The following is an 18,818-nucleotide window of genomic DNA, read 5'->3' as shown; positions in this document are numbered from 1 at the left end:
TGGAACGCTTCAACTTAGCGGTGGGCAGTGAGAATCATGAACAGAGTGCACGAGACGCTGTTTGCTGAGTAACCCATGTTACGGACCGGACCGCAAGCGCAAGCCAGCCGCTTCCCGGAATTGCGGTCAGCCACGCGCCGTTGGTTTGTCTCGTTCAGTCAGTCGGGTAATGGACGGGAAAGAAAATCGAATGTTGTTGACCGGCCAGAGGGTCGGGAATAAACGGTATCGTTGACTATGTATGTACAATCATGGTGGGTATACACTTGGCGTGTTGCAAATCAGGGATCAGACACACGAGTAGATGGCAGGTCGTTGTTGTTGGTTAACCTTGCCTGTGGTATGACAGTTTCAGAGATACTTGTAGGGGTTAAGAATGCCGTTCTGCGATATTGTCAGCTATGAGTCAAAGCACGCAATAGATACGGAGGAGAAGAATAGGCGAGCTTACCGGATCAAACGTGGTTTTGATGTCCCTCATCAACCCAACCATAGTCGGGTTGCGGCTGTATCCGATGAACTTCTTCTTCATGACACCCAGACCATGCTCGGCGCTGATGCTGCCCTGGCGCTCAGCAATCCACTCATAGACAAAGGGCTCAAGTACTTTCTCGACCCTCTCGTCAAACCGTCTGGTTGAAACGTTGAGGTGCAAGTTCGCGTCTCCCATGTGCCCATACCCAACCACGGCACGGACAGGGAACTCCTCGGTGTCGCCGAGCAGGCCGGCGGCGTCGACCCGAGCGCGCGTGTCCTCGACCAGCTGGTACAACTCCTTCAAGGGGATGGAGACGTCGTACTTGTACGTGCCGCCCAGGTGGCTCAGCGCTTCCGTGATGCCCTCGCGCCAAGCCCACAGGGCCTTGATTTGCGTCTCATCCTGCGCGAGGGTTCCGTCCACAACAATCCCCTTCTCCATGACATCCTCGAGGAATGCCTGCAGCTTCTCGCTATCATGATCGGCGTTGGAGCCGCTCGTCTCAATCAGGCAGTAAAACGGATACTTGTCTTCCAGCGGCCGCTTGTTGTTGGTGACCTGGCGGACCAGCGCTTGGCTGCCCTCGTCCATGAGCTCGAAAGCTGATAGGATCTCAGACAACTGACCCTTGGCCGCGCGGAAGGCCTGCTGAACCTGGTCAAAAGACTCCAGGCCAAAGAAAGCCACGTTCTGTGCCGGTGAGCGCTGTGGGCACTGGATAGAGACCTTGGTGATGATGCCAATGGTACCCTCAGCACCGATGAACAGCTGCTTCAGATCGTAGCCCGTGTTGTTCTTGCGGAGCTTGCATAGATCATCAACAACAGTACCATCAGCGAGCACAGCCTCTATTCCTAGGACCGTGCCGTGGAGGCTCCCATACCGGAGTAGCCGCAGACCACCAGCATTGGTCGAGACATTGCCTCCAATCTGGCAGGAGCCTTTCGCGCCAAGGTCCAGGGGAAAGATATACCCCTTTTCGGCCAAGAACTGGTCGGCGACCTCGAGGATACACCCAGCCTCGGCCACCAGCGTGCCGCTGACGTCGTCAAATTCAAGAATCTGGCTCATACGGCTCATGTTGATGACGATCTCATCGAACACCGGCACCGAACCACCGACCAAGCCTGTGTTCCCGCCCTGTGGAACGACAGCCAGCATCTTGTCGTTGCAGTACTTGAGAATCTTGCTGACTTCCTCGGTCGAGGCGGGTTTGAGCACCAGCTTGCAGTGACCACGGTACTTGCGCATCCAGTCACTGTTGAAGGGCTCGATGTCATCGGCGGCGTCGGAGCTTGTCACGCCATCAATGACAGCCGATTCACTGCCAAGTAACTCTCGGAAGTAGGCCACATGCTCCTCGGTGAGCTGGGCAAAGCGGCTGTCCCTCTTGATGTCTGGGTATGACTCGCTCGTGAACTTGCTCTGAGCAGCAGCTGCAGGGGCGGTTCTTTGGAACCGCTGGGGTGAAGAGGTACTGAAGCAGCGAACGGGACGTGAGAGTGACTGCTGCAGGGAAGCTTGCCTGCCGAGATTTGTTGGGGTCTTCGGCAATCTCAACCTCCTCAGCACCGGAGCCATCTGTTGGCGGGCGGCCATGGTCACGGCCGGTTGCCAAAATAAAATAAAATAAAACAGTAAAGATTGAATATTATACAGATACACCGTCAGTCGAAGCCAATTGAGTAATGGCGTAAGAGTTACCGGCTAATTTTGGGAGGCTGGAGAAAAAAAAAAGTAAGAAGACAATGAGTTGTAAATGAGCTCACGGAAGCAGCGACACCGGCGACAAGCTCAATTTGTGTTACAGTGATATGGCAGCTGGTGATACCCAATCGTCACCTGTCATGAACTGCCCAATCAACGCGCTCAACCCTAACCCTTAATCTAGAGTGTTCAGCATTCTTTCTCTCTTGCCCCCAGCTGTCGTGTTCGTGGCCGCAACCTAGTATGTAGAAGGAAGAAAAAGAGCTGTAGAGGATGGAATATACCAGCGGATTTAAACTCCACTGCGAGAAGAAAAGCTAATAGGCAGAAACGGAAACAACAAGATGGCGGTGGTACTTTCCTTCCTCATTCCAGCTTCAACTTTGCTGTTAACGGCATATTCCTACAAACTGTTAAATTCTTACCGCCGAGGAAGAGTGTTAGAGTGTTACATAGTTTTCTGCAGGAGTAGACAAATAGACAAACCAAATTCGAGGACGGCGATGGTGTTGAAGTGCAGGAAGGGACACGGCTGAAGCAGTGGTATTAGATGATTGGTTAGAAGGATCAGGTGGGGTCAGCCCAGCTGGGGAGCGAGCTCCTTGGCAGCCTTGAGCCCGTCGTCACAGCTGTGGCAGCCTGCGCTGCACTGCATCTCCAAGCAACGACCACCAACCGCGATCACACCCAAAGCCACTGCATCTCGCCCTTCCGCACGCACAACGAAGCTCCCCTTTAAAATAATTGGACGTGCTATATCTACGATTGAAACCCATCCATCATGGCTTCGGGATACGACAGAGCTCTTTCAGGTGAGTTGCCTTGGGCGCTGTTCGCAGCTCCACAGCTATCCCACCATCGCTAACCCAGCTTGCCTTCAGTGTTTAGGTCCGTCGCCGTCGCTCCGAAAAACCGAACAACAAGCCGCTAACTTTCCCTAGTCCCGATGGACACGTCTTCCAAGTCGAGTATGCGGGCGAAGCTGTCAAGAGAGGTACGCTGTTGCCCTCCCCCACTAGCGCCATCACCCCGCCTCTGACAGCCATATAGGTACCTGCGCCGTCGGCGTCAAGGGCACGGATGTGGTAGTGCTGGGTTGTGAGAAGCGGTCAGCCATGAAGCTACAAGACACACGTATCACTCCCTCCAAGATCGGCCTCCTCGATACCCATGTGTGCCTCGCCTTCGCCGGCCTCAACGCGGACGCCCGCATCCTGGTCGACAAGGCGCGGCTAGAAGCCCAGTCGCACCGCCTCAACCTCGAAGACCCTGTCACGATTGAGTACATAACCAAATACGTCGCCGGCGTGCAGCAACGGTACACTCAGAGCGGTGGTGTCCGGCCTTTCGGCATTAGCACCCTCGTCGTCGGCTTCGACAAGGGGAGCGAGCAACCCCGACTCTACCAGACGGAACCCTCGGGCATCTACTCTGCATGGTAAGCTAGGGCATAACAGTTAGAGAGATTATTTTGCAGGACTAACGCCAGCCATAGGAAAGCCAACGCCATCGGCCGATCGAGCAAGACGGTCCGCGAGTTCCTGGAGCGCAACTACAAGGAGGACATGGACCGGGAGGCGACCGTGCGGCTCGCGATCAAGTCGCTGTTGGAGGTGGTACAGACAGGCGCCAAGAACATCGAGATCGCTATCATGGCACCCGGCAAGCCGGTCGAGATGCTGCCGGTCGAGGACATCGAGAACTACGTCAAGAACATTGAGCAGGAGAAGCAGGAGGAGGCGGCTAAGAAGAAGACGGGCAGGACCCCTGGGACGGGCGCCGCCGCCATCTTGACGCGGGGCACTCAGGGGGAGTCCAGTGAGCAGTAGTGTGTGGCGGTGTCAGAGGCTAGAACTTGGACTTGCACATGAGATAAACGGCAGGCACCAAAAAAGAAGAGCCGGAACCCTCGATTCTATAAGGCCATACCATGAACCCGACCACGGTGAAAATGACATGCTTTTAGTGTTGCCCGTGTCCAGGCTCTTATCTCTACTCTTTACGCCCAAGTCCCGGGTATCTCATTATGTACCAAAAATCCCACACGCTCAAAGCACAACGGCACAACGCCCAGCCCCCTCCCTCTTCCCGCTTCCCTCGTCCCTCAACATCTCCCCTCCTCCCCCACCCCACTACTCCCCAACCTTAACCCAACTTATCCGCCTCCCGATCCGGATCAAACACCGTCACGCGCTCCCCGTCCTTGCCCTTTTCGCGCTCGTCCTTGATCATGCGGCTGTCGACGCGCACGTCGGCGCCCTCGACGCTGATGGCCGCCTTGGGCGTGAGCGCGTCCAGCACGAAATGGTTGTCGCAGTGCGGGCAGTACTCGTCCGCCTCCTCAAACTCCTTGGCGTCCTTGCGGAAGCACTTGCGGCACTTCTTGCACGCGAAGATCATCTCGAAGCGCTGGAGCAGCGGGTGCGATTCTTGCTCGGCGTGGCATTCGGGGCAGTCGAACCATTTGCGGCCTGTTGTGTGTGTGAGTGGGAGGGGGGGTTAGGAGGGGGTGTTGTCTTGCTTGGGTTTGGGGTGTCTGAGGGGGGGAAGGGGAGAAGGAGGTGGACTCACAACATGGTGACCGGACCGAGACTTGGGCGTTGAGGATGTGTTTACTAATAGAAGGGGGAGGGGTTGTTAGCTTCGAAAGCGGACGAGGCAAGCCTCAAACTTGGCTTGGGAGAATAACATACCACATTGTGATAGTAGTGTTACTGTAGACTATAGCTGGTGTGCACCGTAGAAACAAAAACTCGAATCCTTGGTGTTGTCTTTGCTGCCATGCGAGTTGGAAGTCGGTGAATCTGAACCCCCGGGCCAGACTTGCCGGTCTGCACTTGTGGCGGGGTGCAGGCCAGAAAGTTAGTTAATGTGGGGCAATATTCGATGGAACCGGACCCATAATTAGTAAGTAATTCCAGAAGGCCTGGCAATTAATTGACTGAACTTCAAGGCACTTGCTTCAAGGCTACCACCACCAACGACTTCCGCTCCAACCTCGAGGCTCACCTTCATTGTTTCCGCCATCAACATTGACCTCGACCCCACCATTACTCACGCCCGGCCATCTTCGACCGCGCGCATACGAAGACGGCGGAATCCTTTACGATAGTGAAATATTTCTCGACTTGAGTTCAAATCCGATTGAAGACACAACACCGCGTGAGGATGCCGCCGAAGCGAAAGGCGGCGCCGGGGCAGGGAAATGCGACCAAAGCAGGAAGGGCGTCTGCCATGTCGACTCCGGGCCCGGCGACCCCGCGAAGTCTCGACAGCTCGATGATGTCCGATGGCGATGATGACTTCGATGAGGATGTGACGGAGGCCCAGAGGGAACGCGAGGCGTTGCTATCCAGGGAAGCTGATGATTTCGTCAACAAGTTTACCTTCAAGGGCAAGCGTCTCCAGGGCCAAGACGACGAACCGGCCGGCGGGGGTAGGCGAGCTGATGCGGCGACGCGGTTATTCAAGAAGCGGGACTTTTCGTATCTGCCGCTGAAACCCGACCACCAGAACCGTCCGCTGTGGATCGACCCAGATAGCTGCACCGTCGTTCTCGAACGGTTCAATCCGCTGGCCGAGCAGGCGACTGACTTCCTCATCACAATCGCGGAACCAAAGTCTCGGCCTACATTCCTACACGAGTATGCCCTGACACCACACAGCCTGTACGCCGCCGTGTCAGTGGGCTTGCGGCCGCGAGACATTATCAACACGCTAGAGCGTTTCTTGAAGACCTCGTTGCCCGATGTCGTCCGCAGGAAGATCGAAGACCACACCAAGAGCTTCGGCAAGGTGAAGTTAGTCCTCAAACACAACAAATACTTCGTAGAGAGCGTGGACGCCGAGGTGTTACAGACCCTTCTGAAGGACCAAGTGATCGGGTCACTCCGCGTCCACGGGTCCGGCGATATCACGACCAGCTATGCACCCACCATGGGTGGTCTCGTCATCCCGGGAACCCAAAATGCTGCTGGCGTCCACCAGGCCAATTTGAGGCAGGCCGAAAAGAAACCCGGCGAGGGAGGGGATGCCTCCAACGAGGCTGACCTCTTCACCGCCCTGAATGAAGAAGATGACGATGACGATAAAGAAGCCGTCCATGCATTTGAAATTTCGGATGCCGACGTTGAGACGGTCCAAAAACGCTGTCTCGACATAGGCTTCCCCATCCTGGAAGAATATGACTTCAGAAATGACGACGTAAACCCGAACCTCGAAATTGACTTGCGCCCCAACACCCAAATCCGTCCTTACCAGGAAAAGAGCCTGAGTAAGATGTTTGGTAACGGTCGCGCGAAAAGCGGCATCATCGTTCTGCCGTGCGGTGCGGGCAAGACGCTAGTCGGCATTACGGCCGCTTGTACAATCAAGAAGGGCGTCATCGTCCTCTGTACAAGTTCTATGTCTGTTGTGCAGTGGCGCCAGGAGTTCCTCAAGTGGTCCAATATCAACCCGGATGATGTTGCTATCTTCACCGCCGAGAGCAAGCAGAAGTTTTCGGGTAGCACGGGTATTATCGTCACCACATACTCGATGGTCACTAACAGCCGAGAACGTTCCCACGATTCGAAGAAGATGATGGACTTTCTGAGGGGCCGTGAATGGGGTCTGATGCTCCTGGACGAAGTCCACGTCGTTCCAGCCGAGATGTTCAGGAGGGTCATCTCGTCCATCAAATCGCACTCCAAACTAGGGCTCACGGCGACACTACTCCGAGAAGATGACAAAATTTCCCACCTAAACTTCCTTATCGGCCCCAAGCTCTACGAGGCTAACTGGATGGAACTGTCGCAACAAGGCCACATCGCCAAGGTACAATGCGCCGAGGTCTGGTGTCCTATGCCGACCGAGTTCTACGACGAGTACCTACGCGCCAACGCTCGCATGAGACGCACCCTCTACGCCATGAACCCACGAAAGTTCCAGGCCTGCCAGTACCTCATCAACTACCACGAGGCCCGCGGCGACAAGATTATCGTCTTCTCGGACGAGCTCTACTCGCTCAAGCAGTACGCCCTCAAACTCAAAAAGGTCTTCATCTATGGCGGCACATCCCAGAACGAGCGCATGCAAGTGCTCGAGAACTTCCAGCACAACCCCGAGGTCAATACACTCTTCCTCTCCAAGATCGGTGACACCTCTCTCGACCTCCCGGAAGCGACCTGCCTCATCCAGATCTCGTCGCACTTCGGCTCCCGTCGTCAGGAGGCCCAGCGTCTGGGGCGCATCCTCCGGGCCAAACGCCGTAACGACGAAGGATTCAACGCCTTCTTCTACTCCCTCGTCTCCAAAGACACCCAAGAAATGTACTACTCCTCCAAGCGCCAAGCCTTCCTCGTCGACCAAGGCTACGCCTTCAAAGTCATCACCCAACTCGCCAACATCGAAAAGACCCCCGACCTCGCCTTCGCCACCCCGCTCGAAAGCCGCGAACTCCTGCAGCGCACGCTCGTCGACAACGAGCGCGGCGGCGAGGACGACGTCGAGACCGACGACCTGTTCGGGAAGCCCGGCCGTGGTGCCGGGGGACGCGGTGGTGGAAGGAAGGCTGGCAACGGCGTCCGCCGCACCGCCGGCATGCTGAGCGAGCTCGCCGGCGGCCAGGATATGGCCTACATCGAGCAGAACAAGGCGGCGAATAAGGCGCTCAAGGGCAAGGGGAAGAAGGGTGCCGGTGGCGATGGGCAGAGCAAGTTCTTCAAGGGGCTTCAGAGGGAGAAGGAGAAGAGTCGCGCGAGGGGGTGAGAGGGAAGAAAGGGGTTTTGCTTTTAGCTACATTACACACCTACAGATTGGATGGTGCTCTACCAGGTACCCCTCTTGCCAGAAGACATGGCTGGCGGTTGTTTGTATAACAACATGAAATAGGGCTGGGTTTGGTTTTGGAGTTGACGAAACGGGCGTTTTATAGATTGGGCAGGAGCCACCAAATCATCGCCATGGCACAATAATTAAAAAAAGTGATTGGACACTAAATAAAGTATTCGTATACGAATTGATTACGAACCGTTTGTGAGCGAGTGGTAATACATACAAAAGTGCAAACGACCTCCCCCTATATTGCTGGTATCACGTCTATAGCCGTGTAGTGTCCATGCCCATGCTTGCCTGCCTGTCTAGGCTGATATTAATACTATCCAATCCACCTCCCAAAACGCCCGGGTCTTCCCGTGTCGGTAACGAGTGGTATGCATCCACCTCTATAACACCCGTATACTCTCTTTTCCAAAACCCCCATTACCCTAATGTAGTGCTTTTTTATCCATGAAGCAGATCTGTCCTCCCAGAAAGAAAAGAAAAACGCCTTAAAAGCCAGAATATGTATCCCTGAAAACCGCCGAACGGACGGGGCTGAGCCGGCTCAGTCCTCTTCCCCGGCCGAGGTCCGTGGCCGGTGTATGTATAAAGCCGGGTCGTGGCGGCGCGAGACGCCGGGCTCGGTGCGCCGCGAGGTGACGCGCGTGGCGTGGGACTCGAGCTCTTCGTCGTTGGGTTCGGCCGACCGTGTGCGGTGGATCTCGGTCATGACGGGGTCGACGGGGACGGCCGGGCCCGGGTGCAACAGCGAGGCGAGGATGTTACCGCGGTCTCCGTTCATGCTCTTGCGCCGGCCCAAACTGGAGCCCCGCGGCCCGCCGGTGGCGGCCGATGCGTGGGATTGGATCCTGGCCATCCGAGCGTCGGCATCAGCCGCTTCCCTGGCGTTAAGCGACTCGCTGGGGAGTAGGATGGCGCGGTCGAGCCCGTAGGGTAGGCCACGGTGGCGGCCACGGATCATCATGGAGATGATGACTAGCTTGCCGACGACAGAAAACTGCGAGCACAACGACGCGTTGACGCTGGGGTGGCCTAGTGACATACCGACCGTGCCGTAGGCGCTGACAACCTCGAAGAGAACAGAGAAGACGGAGAAGTCGTTGGCCATGAGCTTTTGCCCCTCTGAGATGTTGATGATGAAGAAACCGATGACGATGTACCACAAGTCGAAGGACAGCTGTCGGCGCACATGGGACCCGACGTAGGAGAAGTCGGACTGTCCGGGTTGCTCTTCGACGTCGTGCGAGCTATAGACACCCAACGACTTTTCCTCGTACACGTTCGTGCGACGAACGGAGATGGCGATGGGGAAGACAGAGATATACATCATGACCATGTATGAAAACTGGACAGCAGGGTGAAGGGCAGCAAGGTTGACGCAGGAGAAGCCGGCGGTTCTTGTGGCAACGGCTTCAAAAAGACCGTTGAGGACTTTAAGGCCGGCGGGCAAATCGACGACAGGTCCCTTTCCGAGCTGCACGAAGGAGTTAGGACCATGGCCAACCAACAACCACTCAGCGTGAACTTACATCGAGGACGATAAAAAACATGACGTCGAGGCCGTTCATAATTACGAGCAACCAGAAGAGCCACCAAGTGGCGCCGGAAGGAAAAAGTAATGTGAAGCAACGGCGAGGGTGGTCGAGTAGGAATCTCAGCTCTTCATAGAGCCCAGTTCCGCGGGGGGTGAGGTGCGACAAGACCCAGATGATGAACCGGAGCATGACGGGGAACCCGGTGTTGCCGATGACGACGAGGAAGCTCAACAACAACAGTGGCCATACAGCTGTGTTGAATGAGTTCATACTGTCCGGCGTCAAGGTGAAACCAAGATCCATGAAGGCCGAACTGGACGTGAAGAAAGCCCACCAGGTTCTACTCACACCAGCCTTGTCAACGACCTCTCCGTAGCTGTGCATGTTTAAGATCCAAGGGACCAATCCTATGACACCGATAGCCGAGTAGATCCAAAAGTAGCCCGTCAAGACCAAGGCTAGGGTTTTCAGTGATCTGTACTCGATGCCTCCGAGCTCCTCCCTCTGCTCCTCGGTTAGGTCCGGAAAGGCGGAGTTGCGGCCAATGGTAGGCTCCCAGCTGAGGTACGGTGTACCCTCGACTTTCTCCCTCGAAAAGGCGGTCCGCATTGACTGGAAAGATTGCCTGCGGCTTCTGGTCTTGGTGGCGGTGGCAGTGGCAGACGAAGCAGCCTCCGTGCTGTTATGCTTGCTATTTGTGCGGCTCAGAAACCGAGGCTTCCGCGGCCTCAGGAACGAGAAAGCGTGGGCAGCAGCTTTGGTATCCTCGACAAGCTCCTCCGAGTCGGATTGCTGCAGCTTATTCCGGTCGGGTTCCTCGATGGTGATGGCCTGCTGGCGGTTGTCGGCTGCGGTTATCGGTACAGACGCTCCTGCGGGCAAGTCGCCTGCATCGGGCTCCTCGTCGTCTCCGGCCTCGACACGCTTCGGCAGCATGCCTCGTTCGGCGTCCCTTGGGTTTGGGATACGAAGCACCTCGTCATCCCCCTTCCGTTGGCGTTCGAGAAAGGCGATGTGCTCGTGATCAGACCTCGCAGGCGGAAGTTTGAGGGTGTCCTCGCCCAAGCCATCACTCTTGGTAACGGTATGAGCAAACTTGATCTCGGGTTTTCGGGGCTCCGCAGTCTCATCGGGGCCACTTGACCCGGGCTGGTTCGGAGACTGCGACCTAGGAATCTCTCGTTGCTCGTTTGCCAGTGGCCGGTTGCCCTCGAGAAGGATGCCGTCGTTGGTGATCCGCGACCGAGCGCCGTTTAGCATGACGGTAATTTTGCGACCATTCACGCCTTTCTCGGCGTCGGCATTGTCAAGTGTCCCTTTTGACTTGGCCTTGGAGAGGGTGCCTCTCCTCAGGCGGGCTTCCCGTGCAATGTGCTGGAAGCGCTTCTCGAACCAGTACAGACGGAGAAAAACGACGAAGGAGTTGATGGTGATGGGGTTTGCCATCATCGGCCACAGGTACAGGACGACTTGCTGAAAGGTGTTCAGTAGGTTGAGGTCGACTGTGTTCAACCCCGCCTGGGTACTGGAGCAGCTCGCTAGGAGCAGGGCATCTATATAAGCGATATTGCTCCTGCCAGCACCAAAAACGATGACAGAACCGATAAGCGCAAGGCTGATGATGTAGAAATCTACACAGAAGTAAGTAGGCAGTTCCGTCTCGCACCTGAATAGTGTGTATCGGCAATACTCACAATGGGCTGAGATGAAGTTGAAATGCGGCTTCTTGGATATGAAAGCTGGTCGTAGAGCCTTGAGCTGGTCAACCAGCATATCCTTCGTATCCTTGATCATCTCCATGATGAATGATTATTTAACGGATAAGGAAAAAAGAAAATAGGCTGAGAGCAAAAAGAGAGTATGAGAAAGGCGTTTGAGATACAGCGAGTTGAGCGATAGGCAGGTGGTTATGACAAGCGGACCAGTCGCAGTTGCGATCAACCGTCGATACTCTCTGTAGAAGATGTGTGCAAACACCCTGCAAAGCAGGAGGAATTAATCGTGTTTGCGGCACGGCGCAGACATGACGGCGGAAGATGGCGTTATTTGTGCGCAGCTAATCGGGGGATGACGGAGGGATAAGAGACGAGAAAGTATGATGGGGAGAGTCGAAGCGTGATCGAGATAGTGCAAGCCCCGAGGAGATATTGACCGAAGGCAGCTGGCGGTCGGGGATGGTGTTACTCAATCAGATGGAAGAGCTGCGGTAATCGCAGATGGGGGGGCCGAGACGGTAACAAGCGTGATTTGGCGGTGATGATGCCGTGTAAAGGTGGGTGTGGTCGAAAAGCAGGTTGGGGAAAGAGCGGGTGAATTTGGGATGTGGAGGACTCGGATGTTCAATTCTCTCTCAGATTTGCTAGTTAGTTACCGGGCAGTTATTGTGACGGTTAGTAGAGGTGGGCGGTGCAAGGGTCAGCAGGCGTGCATGTGCAGGAGTGGCTCTTTGATCCATTCTTTTTCCTTGAAGGCCCCGCCACAGCAGCAGCAGCGTGAGGGAGGCAGGGAGGTGAGCAAGGAGTGGGGTCCGAATACTGGCAAGGGCTGTGCCAAGAAACTCGGCTCAGCAGCCCAGGTTGTTGACGAGAAACAAAAGCGGGACCCAACCGTATCACCCCTGCTCAAGGATTTCCTTCCAAAACATTCCCGGAGAGCTCGCACGTGGGAAACCCGAGCAATATTTGAGGCGAACCAGAAACGGCTGTGATGGCATGCCCATGTTCTTTGCCAAGCTGGGAACGGTCGGACCACTTCTCTGCTTTTCTGCGGTGGTGCGCGATTTCGCTCTGCATGCGGTCTGGCTGCAAGCATCCCCTTTGGCCCGACAAAAAGATGTGATTGTGCGGGCCTCCACCATCACCCCAAAGAAATCCCCACGAAAGAAGACGGACTGCAGCGCCACTAAATGTCTTGGCTACGGTGGCCCCGAAATGCTACGAGGGCCCTTCCAGACCCGGACTCATCAGGGATCGTCCCGGGTATCCGGAGGCACGTCGTCTTACCCGTGACACGACAGTCCTGCGTATTGCACCTTTATTCAATGAAACGCACTCATGCACAACAAAAAGACGGCACAACCATCCAACGTACCAAAATAGCGGCTCGAAACATGCCACCAACCACACCTCACCTGAGAAACAGGGGGGTCCTGCAGGATCCAGATCTTGACGCAACCCAACAAGCATGCCAAGGGGGAGGAAATGCCGATTCAACCAACCAGATGTGCCAAGTCGACGTTTAAAAAGTGGTCTCACCCACGACTCGGAGCCTCCCGAATCCATTTTCAAGAGATGACTTGAACCCAACGCTAAGCACCACATATGGGCCAATTAGCTTCTTGTTGCCTCGTGGTATGATGGATTTCCAGAAGCAGAGCTAAATCATAGGTACATCCACATACCCGCCCGCTGGGACCTCCGCAGACCTGCCACTACGTAACGCACAGCATTCATCCCACGAAAAAAACGGGATCCCATCCAATCCGAGCCACCGGCGCTGGGTCCGTCCAGCCGCGAGGGCACGGGTGAGACAAACCACGGGCACATGCAGCGAAATTGCAACGGACCCTTATTGTCTCGTTTTGTCTCTTTTGGGCTTTGGGGACCTGAGCGTGTGGGGTTCCCAGACAATGTCTCCAATGATAACGGCCCGGGGCGCCCCGGAACTTCTACTACCCCTTGGAGGCGAGCGGGTCGTGAGGCCTCACCGGGAAAGCCGCGGGGAGTCGGGTCATTAAATCCCCGCGACCTATGCTAGGTTTCAGAGTGTCGAGATGGGTTAGTCCAACACTGCTGGTTAAACCGAAAGAAGAGTGGTATGATGCGTCTAGGTACCTACCTACCTGACCCAACATTCGGTACTTGTCGTCTCCCCGGATTGAGGGGAAAGGTTCTATCGGTGGCCGGCATCAAGTCCAGTATACGTATTGCTGAAGAAGCAGGTGGTACATGCATGTACGTACATACATGCAACCGCCGGCCCGCGTCAAATGGGGGACACAGCGTTCCCGGCTGTCATACCCACCCTCTCCCTGGCCAGAGGGAGCCGGACTCCAAGTGTAGGGGCCACCGAAACCTCAGACTGGAGAAACGAAAAAGAGAGCTATTCGGAAGCCCAAAGTCTACTTTTATTAACTCGGTTTCTTTTATTTAATTTATTTTGCTTGGTTTTCTTTGCCTCTTCTTTTTCTTGGTTTTCTTTACTACTTTCTCTTGTCTTGATCCATTTTACTTCTTTCTCACACGTTTTGATTTCTTGCTCCCTTTCGGGTTCGGCTATTTTTGGCCAAAGGGAGCCACCCAACGCCATTTTGGTGTGATGCTGAGGATGTACATACCATGGGGGTGCTTGGGAATATTTGAGAGTTGGTATTGGAGGCTTGGAGTGTGACAGTCCCATGGCGGACTGTTATAATCATGGGTGTCACTTGGCCCATCTTTTTGGGGGATAATTCAAAACAGTACCTACATAGCTAATAATGCTTCCACAGTGATGCCTAACTTGATCATACGAGCTCGATATTGACGCCATAGCGGGCGTTATTTCCACCACTTCCGATATAGGCCGTTTTGACCGGCCAACTAAGCATATCATTACCTAGACGAGGCATCCCCCCACAGACGCTTGACCACGCCTTTCTGAAGCCCCAACCTTTTGAGGTTGAATGTGAGCGAGCATTAGTTAACGCCAAGTCCTTAACACACCCACCCGTGCCTAGACATGTCTCGGACGTATTCGAGAGGGGAACTGGGCGGGGAAGAGACCACATGGTACAGGCTATTTATGGCTTGGGTTGGAGAGCGCTTTTCCTACTGGATGGATCGCTTGCTCTGTAATCATTGGTTCAAGTGTTGATGGTGAACTTGTGCTTGTTTGTTTGGTTTACAAATACGGTCCAAAAGAGACCCAATGTTCCTAGATCATCAACACAAGTGGTAGTCGATCAGGAGGTGTCTTGGTAATTTTACTGGTTTTTAGATTTTTGGACCTCATGCTTGTACATCAGGTAGCCTCGCGGGGGTTTGTCTCTGCGTCTGTCCCGCTCACTGGGGCGGTGGTTTCGTTCCCATTTTGGGTAGATAGTTCTATACATGGTATACACATCTGTACCCGGCCGGGGGCCATATCCCGCAACACCGCCTTCACCTCCCCAACACCGCAAAACACCTACTTCTTCTTCGCAGCCGCACCCTTCCCTTTCGCCTTCGCCTTCGCCGCTTCGGCTGCAGGCTTGCCCGTAGAGAACACCTTCCGCGACCGCTTCCAAGCAAAGACCAAATCCTCGACACTCCCAAAGTCGTGCTTGGGCTTGCGCATGTAGGTGAGGCGGGCCCTGCGGGCGCGCTTGCGCTGCCTCTTGACGACCTCAATGCCCGCGACGTTCTTGTTGTAGATCTTGAACCACATCTCGACGCCGACCTTGGCCAGGTGGTTGCGCAGCAGGATGGCCGTGTCGATGCCGCGGCGGCGGATCGACAGGCACACGCCCGCAAACGGCTCGCCGCCGCGCCGGTGCGTCACCATCAGCACGTCGCCCACCTTGGCCGCCTCGCGCGTCTTGGCGAACAGCGCCGTCCGCGCCCCCGTCGGGTCCATCCGCTTGATCTGCGCCTCGTGCAGCGCCTGCAGCGCGTTGACCGGCGGCGGCGCCAGCGTGTTGGCGCCCGCTACCGTCGTGGAGGGGTACACGGCGAAGGCGGAGCGGAGTGTTTTGGTCTTGTGGTCGTTGAGGCGGACTGGAGGGGGAGGGGAAGTATTGTTAGATATGGGTGTGGATATGGGTGTAGATATGAGTGTAGATGTGGGAGAGGGGAGAGAAAAGGGGTGGGGAACGTACAGAAACCGTGCTCTGGTGGTGGTGTCCTCGTCGTCGTCGTCGTCTGGGATGCTTCAGAGGCCATGTGCCGGGTGAACATGGACTTTTGTTGCCTCGTCCGACGTAGGCTTGCCTTAAGGCAGCCCAAAGGCCGCCTTACCAATGGCGCAACGTTCATGACGGAGGAAGTGCGACTGCGGTGGTCGTCGAGCAGGGCAGCGGCCGACAATTCGATAATTGGACCTAGCGAGGTGCAAACGATGTTCGAGGGTCTTGGGATTCGACGAATGACCTGCTCCAATTGGCTGTGGAAGATGCGGGGCCCACTAAAAATTCAAGGTGCCGTGCTGCTGCCGACATCGATCGAATCCATCCCACTTGAATTAAATCCTCACATCACTACATCGAGCACCCTCCTCACCGAGCCATGTTCTTCTCAAAAACAGGGCAAAATGCCCTACAAGCAGCGAGTGGCAGGGCATGGCTTCCCATAAGTAGCGGCATTGCCGCCCAACACAGGTGCCTGTCTGCCTCTCCAGCACTCCGAGGTATGTCATTTGCTCCCCCCCCTCGTTTTCGAATGGCGAACTTATCTCGAAAGGGATCTAGAAATGCTAACCTGAAATACCTGCTGCTGTAGCCGCCCACATCCTCAGTTTCGGCGAGTCCTCCAATCCTAAGCTAGCCGAACTACTCGACCACTATCGGACAATGGTCATCCTGCCGACATACCTGGCCCCGGAACAGCGCAGGAAGATCTACAAGGAAAAGCTCAAGCACATTCTTCAAAATGATCCCATCACCATGGAAATCGACGGTGTGGTCCACAAGTTCCGCTATAGGAGCCGGGTGAGGGATCTCCCGAGCAGCCGCGACACATTGAAGGAGGCCTTCAAGCTCATAAGCACCCCGGCCGACTTGCACAACATCCCGCCGCTCCTCGCAGGCGTTGTCCGGGCGGGACACAAATTGGACCCATGGCAATATAGCATATTCCTCCGACGGGCCGCCGAGTTGAAACAGGTCCAGTTGATTATGGACTGCATCAGAGCGGTCGAACGGACGGGCTTCAAGCTCAACAATTCCAGGATCATCAACGAGCTACTCGTGTATCTCCAGCAACCAGCCATCATCAGCGGCTGGGACGAAGCCAAAACCAAAACCGCACTAAAGCAGGTCCGCCTCGTCCTCAACATTCTCGAGAGCGACGAGAGCCACCTGCCCAAGGGCAAGGACGTGGGCGCCTTCCCCTTCTACCGGGACCCGCAGGTCCTGGCCTCCCGGCTGCACATGGCGGCTGCCCGGGCCGTGTACCTCAAGGGCGACAAGGACGACGACGGCCAGGTGGCCAAGTACGCCCAGGAGCTGGTCACGCTGTGGCCCGAGGACAAGGGGCTGCTGGACCTCCAGCCGGACGAGTCGTACCAAAAGAACGGCCCCATGCGCTATATCCTCGACCGGAACTCGTTCCTGTTTTATGCCGCGCCCGTACTGAACGGCTTGGCGCTGGCGGCGAGAGTTGTGGATCCCGATTTGGCCAAGCAGTTGCAGAACCGGGCCGGCGCGGTGAAGGCCGAGGTCCAAACCGCGCTGGGTTCCCTGGAGCAGAGTGAAGGCAGAGGCATCACCCTCTACAACGCGATATTCAACCCGCAGGAGCAAGGGGAGCAGAAGGCGGAGGAAAAGGCGTAGGGCGGGGAAGCGGCATAAGTGACACGGGTTTGGGGCGTCTGGATGTCTGGGCTGAGGCTATGTACATTTGTAGATATTCTATGTATTTGTAAACAGAAGGCGGCCGGGCGCGGCGCTGGCTATGGCAGGACGATGTACTTTTGCAGATGCTCCGGGATGGCGGACAGCAGGTTCTTGGTCTCGAGCCACTTCCTCGAGAACAACCGATCAGCATACCGGTACGCGCCGTCCGCGAGCACCGTCACCACGGTATGCCCCTTGCCCAGCTTCTCAGCCACCTCCTTGGCGGCGACCACGTTCAGCGCTGAGCTAGCACCCAGGTACAGCCCCTCCTCATCCAGGCACCGGTACACCATCTCGATGCTCTTCTCATCACTGATGTGCAGCGACCCGTCCACCAGCTCCAGGTCCGGCGCCAGGTTGTCCGTGATGCGCCCCTGTCCGATCCCCTCGGTGATGCTCGACCCCGTCCGCTCGATCAGCTTGCCCCCCGAGCTAATATACGAATGCAACACACTCCCCGGCGGATCCGCCAAGAAACTCTTCACCCGCCCCCCAGACGCCTCCTTCAGGTACCGCGTGATCCCCGCCAGCGTGCCGGCGGTGCCGGTCGCGCAGGTGAAGGCGTCGACCTTGCCCGCGGTCTGGTGCCAGATCTCCGGGCCCGTGGTCTCGATGTGGGCGCGGCGGTTGGCGACGTTGTCGAACTGGTTGGTCCACACGGCGTTGTCGAGGCGCTCGGCGTGGCGGCGCGCCTGGTGGTTGTAGTTCTGCGGGTTGTCGAAGGCCACCGCGGGCACCGGGTACACCTCGGCCCCCAGCAGCCGCAGCAGGTCGATCTTGCCCTGCGACTGCGTGTCCGGCATGTAGATCACTAGCTTGTACCCCTTGCTGCGGCACACGTGCGCCAGCCCGATCCCCGTGTTGCCCGCCGTGCCCTCCACCACTGTGCCGCCTGGCTGTAGGAGCCCGCGTTCTTCGGCGTCTTTGACCACGTAGAGTGCGGCCCGGTCCTTGACGGAGCCGCCGGGGTTCATGAACTCGGCTTTGCCGAGCACTTCGCAGCCGGTTTGGTTGGAGAGGTGGTTGAGGCGGATGAGCGGGGTGTTGCCGATGGCTGGGGGGAGGGGGGTGTCTTGTTAGTTGTCTAACCAACGAAGAGTGGGCGTCAAAAGGGGGTTCATGAATCTGGTTACCTCCGGTCAAGCCCTTAGCTATCCCTTGCGCCTTGGACACCCCGATCAGGTACTGTGAGGGTTCGGCGACGGCGGCGGCGGCCAGGCGCTGTGCGCTTGTCGCGAAGCTGCGGGCGCCGTGGCGGAACATGGCGGGCAGGGGGTTTGCGGTGCTCGGAAAGCCTAAGGATTAACGTCTATGGGTGCTCTAAGGGGGAGGGAAGGTGGGAGATACAAAATCAAAGTCCTCGGCCGTGCCGGAAGAAGGTTGCGGCAACAATGGCCGATCCCGCCGTCGAGAAGAACAATTCGATGTAACTAACGGGATGGAACCGGGGAAGTGGGGTTCTTTAATGGCGCAATTGGCCGCTAACCCGGCCGAGGGGTTGCGCAGCAGGGGTTCTTTTTGGCTGGTCCATGGCTCTATCTAGCGCGCCGCCGGCAATCCTCAACCCCTGCCACGCGACCTGCTCTTCCGATTTAAAGTAGGAATTTCAATGTGAGCGTGTTTCAATCTTGGCACGAACGACATCATCACCCAGCACATCACAAGCAAGCAAAAGCAGAGTATGTTACTACAATATTATCAACTCGCA

General features: G+C 56.3%; 8 protein-coding genes across 8 annotated transcripts; 3 read left to right on the top strand and 5 right to left on the bottom strand.

The window, feature by feature from the left end:
• Positions 1-351: 351 nt before the first annotated feature.
• On the bottom strand, positions 352-2,077 carry F5144DRAFT_491998 (uncharacterized protein; the record flags this gene model as incomplete). The annotated part of the gene is made up of 2 exons (XM_066785894.1): positions 352-384; positions 452-2,077. The coding sequence occupies 2 exons, from the start codon at positions 2,075-2,077 to the stop codon at positions 352-354; spliced, it is 1,659 nt and encodes a 552-aa protein (XP_066641159.1).
• Positions 2,078-2,734: 657 nt separating this feature from the next.
• Positions 2,735-4,115, top strand: F5144DRAFT_576845 (nucleophile aminohydrolase). Its single transcript, XM_066789163.1, is given in 5 exon segments — positions 2,735-2,997; positions 3,016-3,019; positions 3,124-3,179; positions 3,236-3,623; positions 3,681-4,115. The coding sequence occupies 5 exon segments, from the start codon at positions 2,967-2,969 to the stop codon at positions 4,012-4,014; spliced, it is 813 nt and encodes a 270-aa protein (XP_066641158.1). The 5' UTR covers positions 2,735-2,966; the 3' UTR covers positions 4,015-4,115.
• On the bottom strand, positions 4,116-5,032 carry F5144DRAFT_576839 (uncharacterized protein). Its single transcript, XM_066789162.1, has 3 exons — positions 4,879-5,032; positions 4,757-4,800; positions 4,116-4,656 (listed from the first exon to the last, which is right to left on the bottom strand). Exons 1-3 carry the CDS (start codon positions 4,881-4,883, stop codon positions 4,331-4,333), a joined length of 375 nt encoding a protein of 124 aa, XP_066641157.1. The 5' UTR covers positions 4,884-5,032; the 3' UTR covers positions 4,116-4,330.
• A 119-nt stretch (positions 5,033-5,151) lies between these two features.
• F5144DRAFT_576838 (P-loop containing nucleoside triphosphate hydrolase protein) lies at positions 5,152-8,172 on the top strand. The gene has a single exon (XM_066789161.1). The coding sequence runs from the start codon at positions 5,354-5,356 to the stop codon at positions 7,931-7,933; it is 2,580 nt and encodes an 859-aa protein (XP_066641156.1). The 5' UTR covers positions 5,152-5,353; the 3' UTR covers positions 7,934-8,172.
• A 330-nt stretch (positions 8,173-8,502) lies between these two features.
• Positions 8,503-11,647, bottom strand: F5144DRAFT_283512 (cation transport protein-domain-containing protein). Its single transcript, XM_066783735.1, has 3 exons — positions 11,235-11,647; positions 9,535-11,171; positions 8,503-9,479 (listed from the first exon to the last, which is right to left on the bottom strand). The coding sequence occupies exons 1-3, from the start codon at positions 11,338-11,340 to the stop codon at positions 8,550-8,552; spliced, it is 2,673 nt and encodes an 890-aa protein (XP_066641155.1). The 5' UTR covers positions 11,341-11,647; the 3' UTR covers positions 8,503-8,549.
• Positions 11,648-14,492: 2,845 nt separating this feature from the next.
• Positions 14,493-15,618, bottom strand: F5144DRAFT_631033 (mitochondrial 54S ribosomal protein bL19m). The gene is made up of 2 exons (XM_066792440.1): positions 15,377-15,618; positions 14,493-15,275 (listed from the first exon to the last, which is right to left on the bottom strand). The coding sequence occupies exons 1-2, from the start codon at positions 15,531-15,533 to the stop codon at positions 14,707-14,709; spliced, it is 726 nt and encodes a 241-aa protein (XP_066641154.1). The 5' UTR covers positions 15,534-15,618; the 3' UTR covers positions 14,493-14,706.
• Positions 15,619-15,782: 164 nt separating this feature from the next.
• On the top strand, positions 15,783-17,047 carry F5144DRAFT_593926 (uncharacterized protein; the record flags this gene model as incomplete). Its single annotated transcript, XM_066790512.1, has 2 exons — positions 15,783-15,903; positions 15,996-17,047. The coding sequence occupies 2 exons, from the start codon at positions 15,783-15,785 to the stop codon at positions 17,045-17,047; spliced, it is 1,173 nt and encodes a 390-aa protein (XP_066641153.1).
• Positions 17,048-17,106: 59 nt separating this feature from the next.
• On the bottom strand, positions 17,107-18,678 carry F5144DRAFT_283407 (cysteine synthase). The gene is made up of 2 exons (XM_066783734.1): positions 18,244-18,678; positions 17,107-18,164 (listed from the first exon to the last, which is right to left on the bottom strand). Exons 1-2 carry the CDS (start codon positions 18,371-18,373, stop codon positions 17,167-17,169), a joined length of 1,128 nt encoding a protein of 375 aa, XP_066641152.1. The 5' UTR covers positions 18,374-18,678; the 3' UTR covers positions 17,107-17,166.
• Between the last annotated feature and the right edge of the window lie 140 nt (positions 18,679-18,818).

This window comes from Chaetomium tenue (assembly GCF_020726465.1).
Source record: "Chaetomium tenue strain MPI-SDFR-AT-0079 chromosome Unknown F5144scaffold_5, whole genome shotgun sequence".
Taxonomy (NCBI): Eukaryota; Fungi; Ascomycota; class Sordariomycetes; order Sordariales; family Chaetomiaceae; genus Chaetomium; species Chaetomium tenue.
The sequence above is the reverse complement of the archived record's forward strand: the minus strand, read 5'-3'. Positions and strand labels throughout refer to the sequence as shown.

Coding starts and splice junctions, on each gene's coding strand:
- F5144DRAFT_576845 (XM_066789163.1), top strand. CDS start 2,967: ATGGCTTCGGGATACGACAGAGCTCTTTCAG. Junction 3,180..3,235: donor GGGCGAAGCTGTCAAGAGAG/GTACGCTGTTGC, acceptor ACAGCCATATAG/GTACCTGCGCCGTCGGCGTC. Junction 3,624..3,680: donor TCGGGCATCTACTCTGCATG/GTAAGCTAGGGC, acceptor CGCCAGCCATAG/GAAAGCCAACGCCATCGGCC.
- F5144DRAFT_576839 (XM_066789162.1), bottom strand. Junction 4,657..4,756: donor CTCGGTCCGGTCACCATGTT/GTGAGTCCACCT, acceptor CACACACAACAG/GCCGCAAATGGTTCGACTGC.
- F5144DRAFT_576838 (XM_066789161.1), top strand. CDS start 5,354: ATGCCGCCGAAGCGAAAGGCGGCGCCGGGGCAGGGAAATGCGACCAAA.
- F5144DRAFT_283512 (XM_066783735.1), bottom strand. CDS start 11,340: ATGGAGATGATCAAGGATACGAAGGATATGCTGGTTGACCAGCTCAAG. Junction 11,172..11,234: donor CAACTTCATCTCAGCCCATT/GTGAGTATTGCC, acceptor ACTTCTGTGTAG/ATTTCTACATCATCAGCCTT. Junction 9,480..9,534: donor TGTTTTTTATCGTCCTCGAT/GTAAGTTCACGC, acceptor TCCTTCGTGCAG/CTCGGAAAGGGACCTGTCGT.
- F5144DRAFT_631033 (XM_066792440.1), bottom strand. CDS start 15,533: ATGAACGTTGCGCCATTGGTAAGGCGGCCTTTGGGCTGCCTTAAGGCA. Junction 15,276..15,376: donor ACCACCAGAGCACGGTTTCT/GTACGTTCCCCA, acceptor CTCCCCCTCCAG/TCCGCCTCAACGACCACAAG.
- F5144DRAFT_283407 (XM_066783734.1), bottom strand. CDS start 18,373: ATGTTCCGCCACGGCGCCCGCAGCTTCGCGACAAGCGCACAGCGCCTG. Junction 18,165..18,243: donor AGCTAAGGGCTTGACCGGAG/GTAACCAGATTC, acceptor CCCTCCCCCCAG/CCATCGGCAACACCCCGCTC.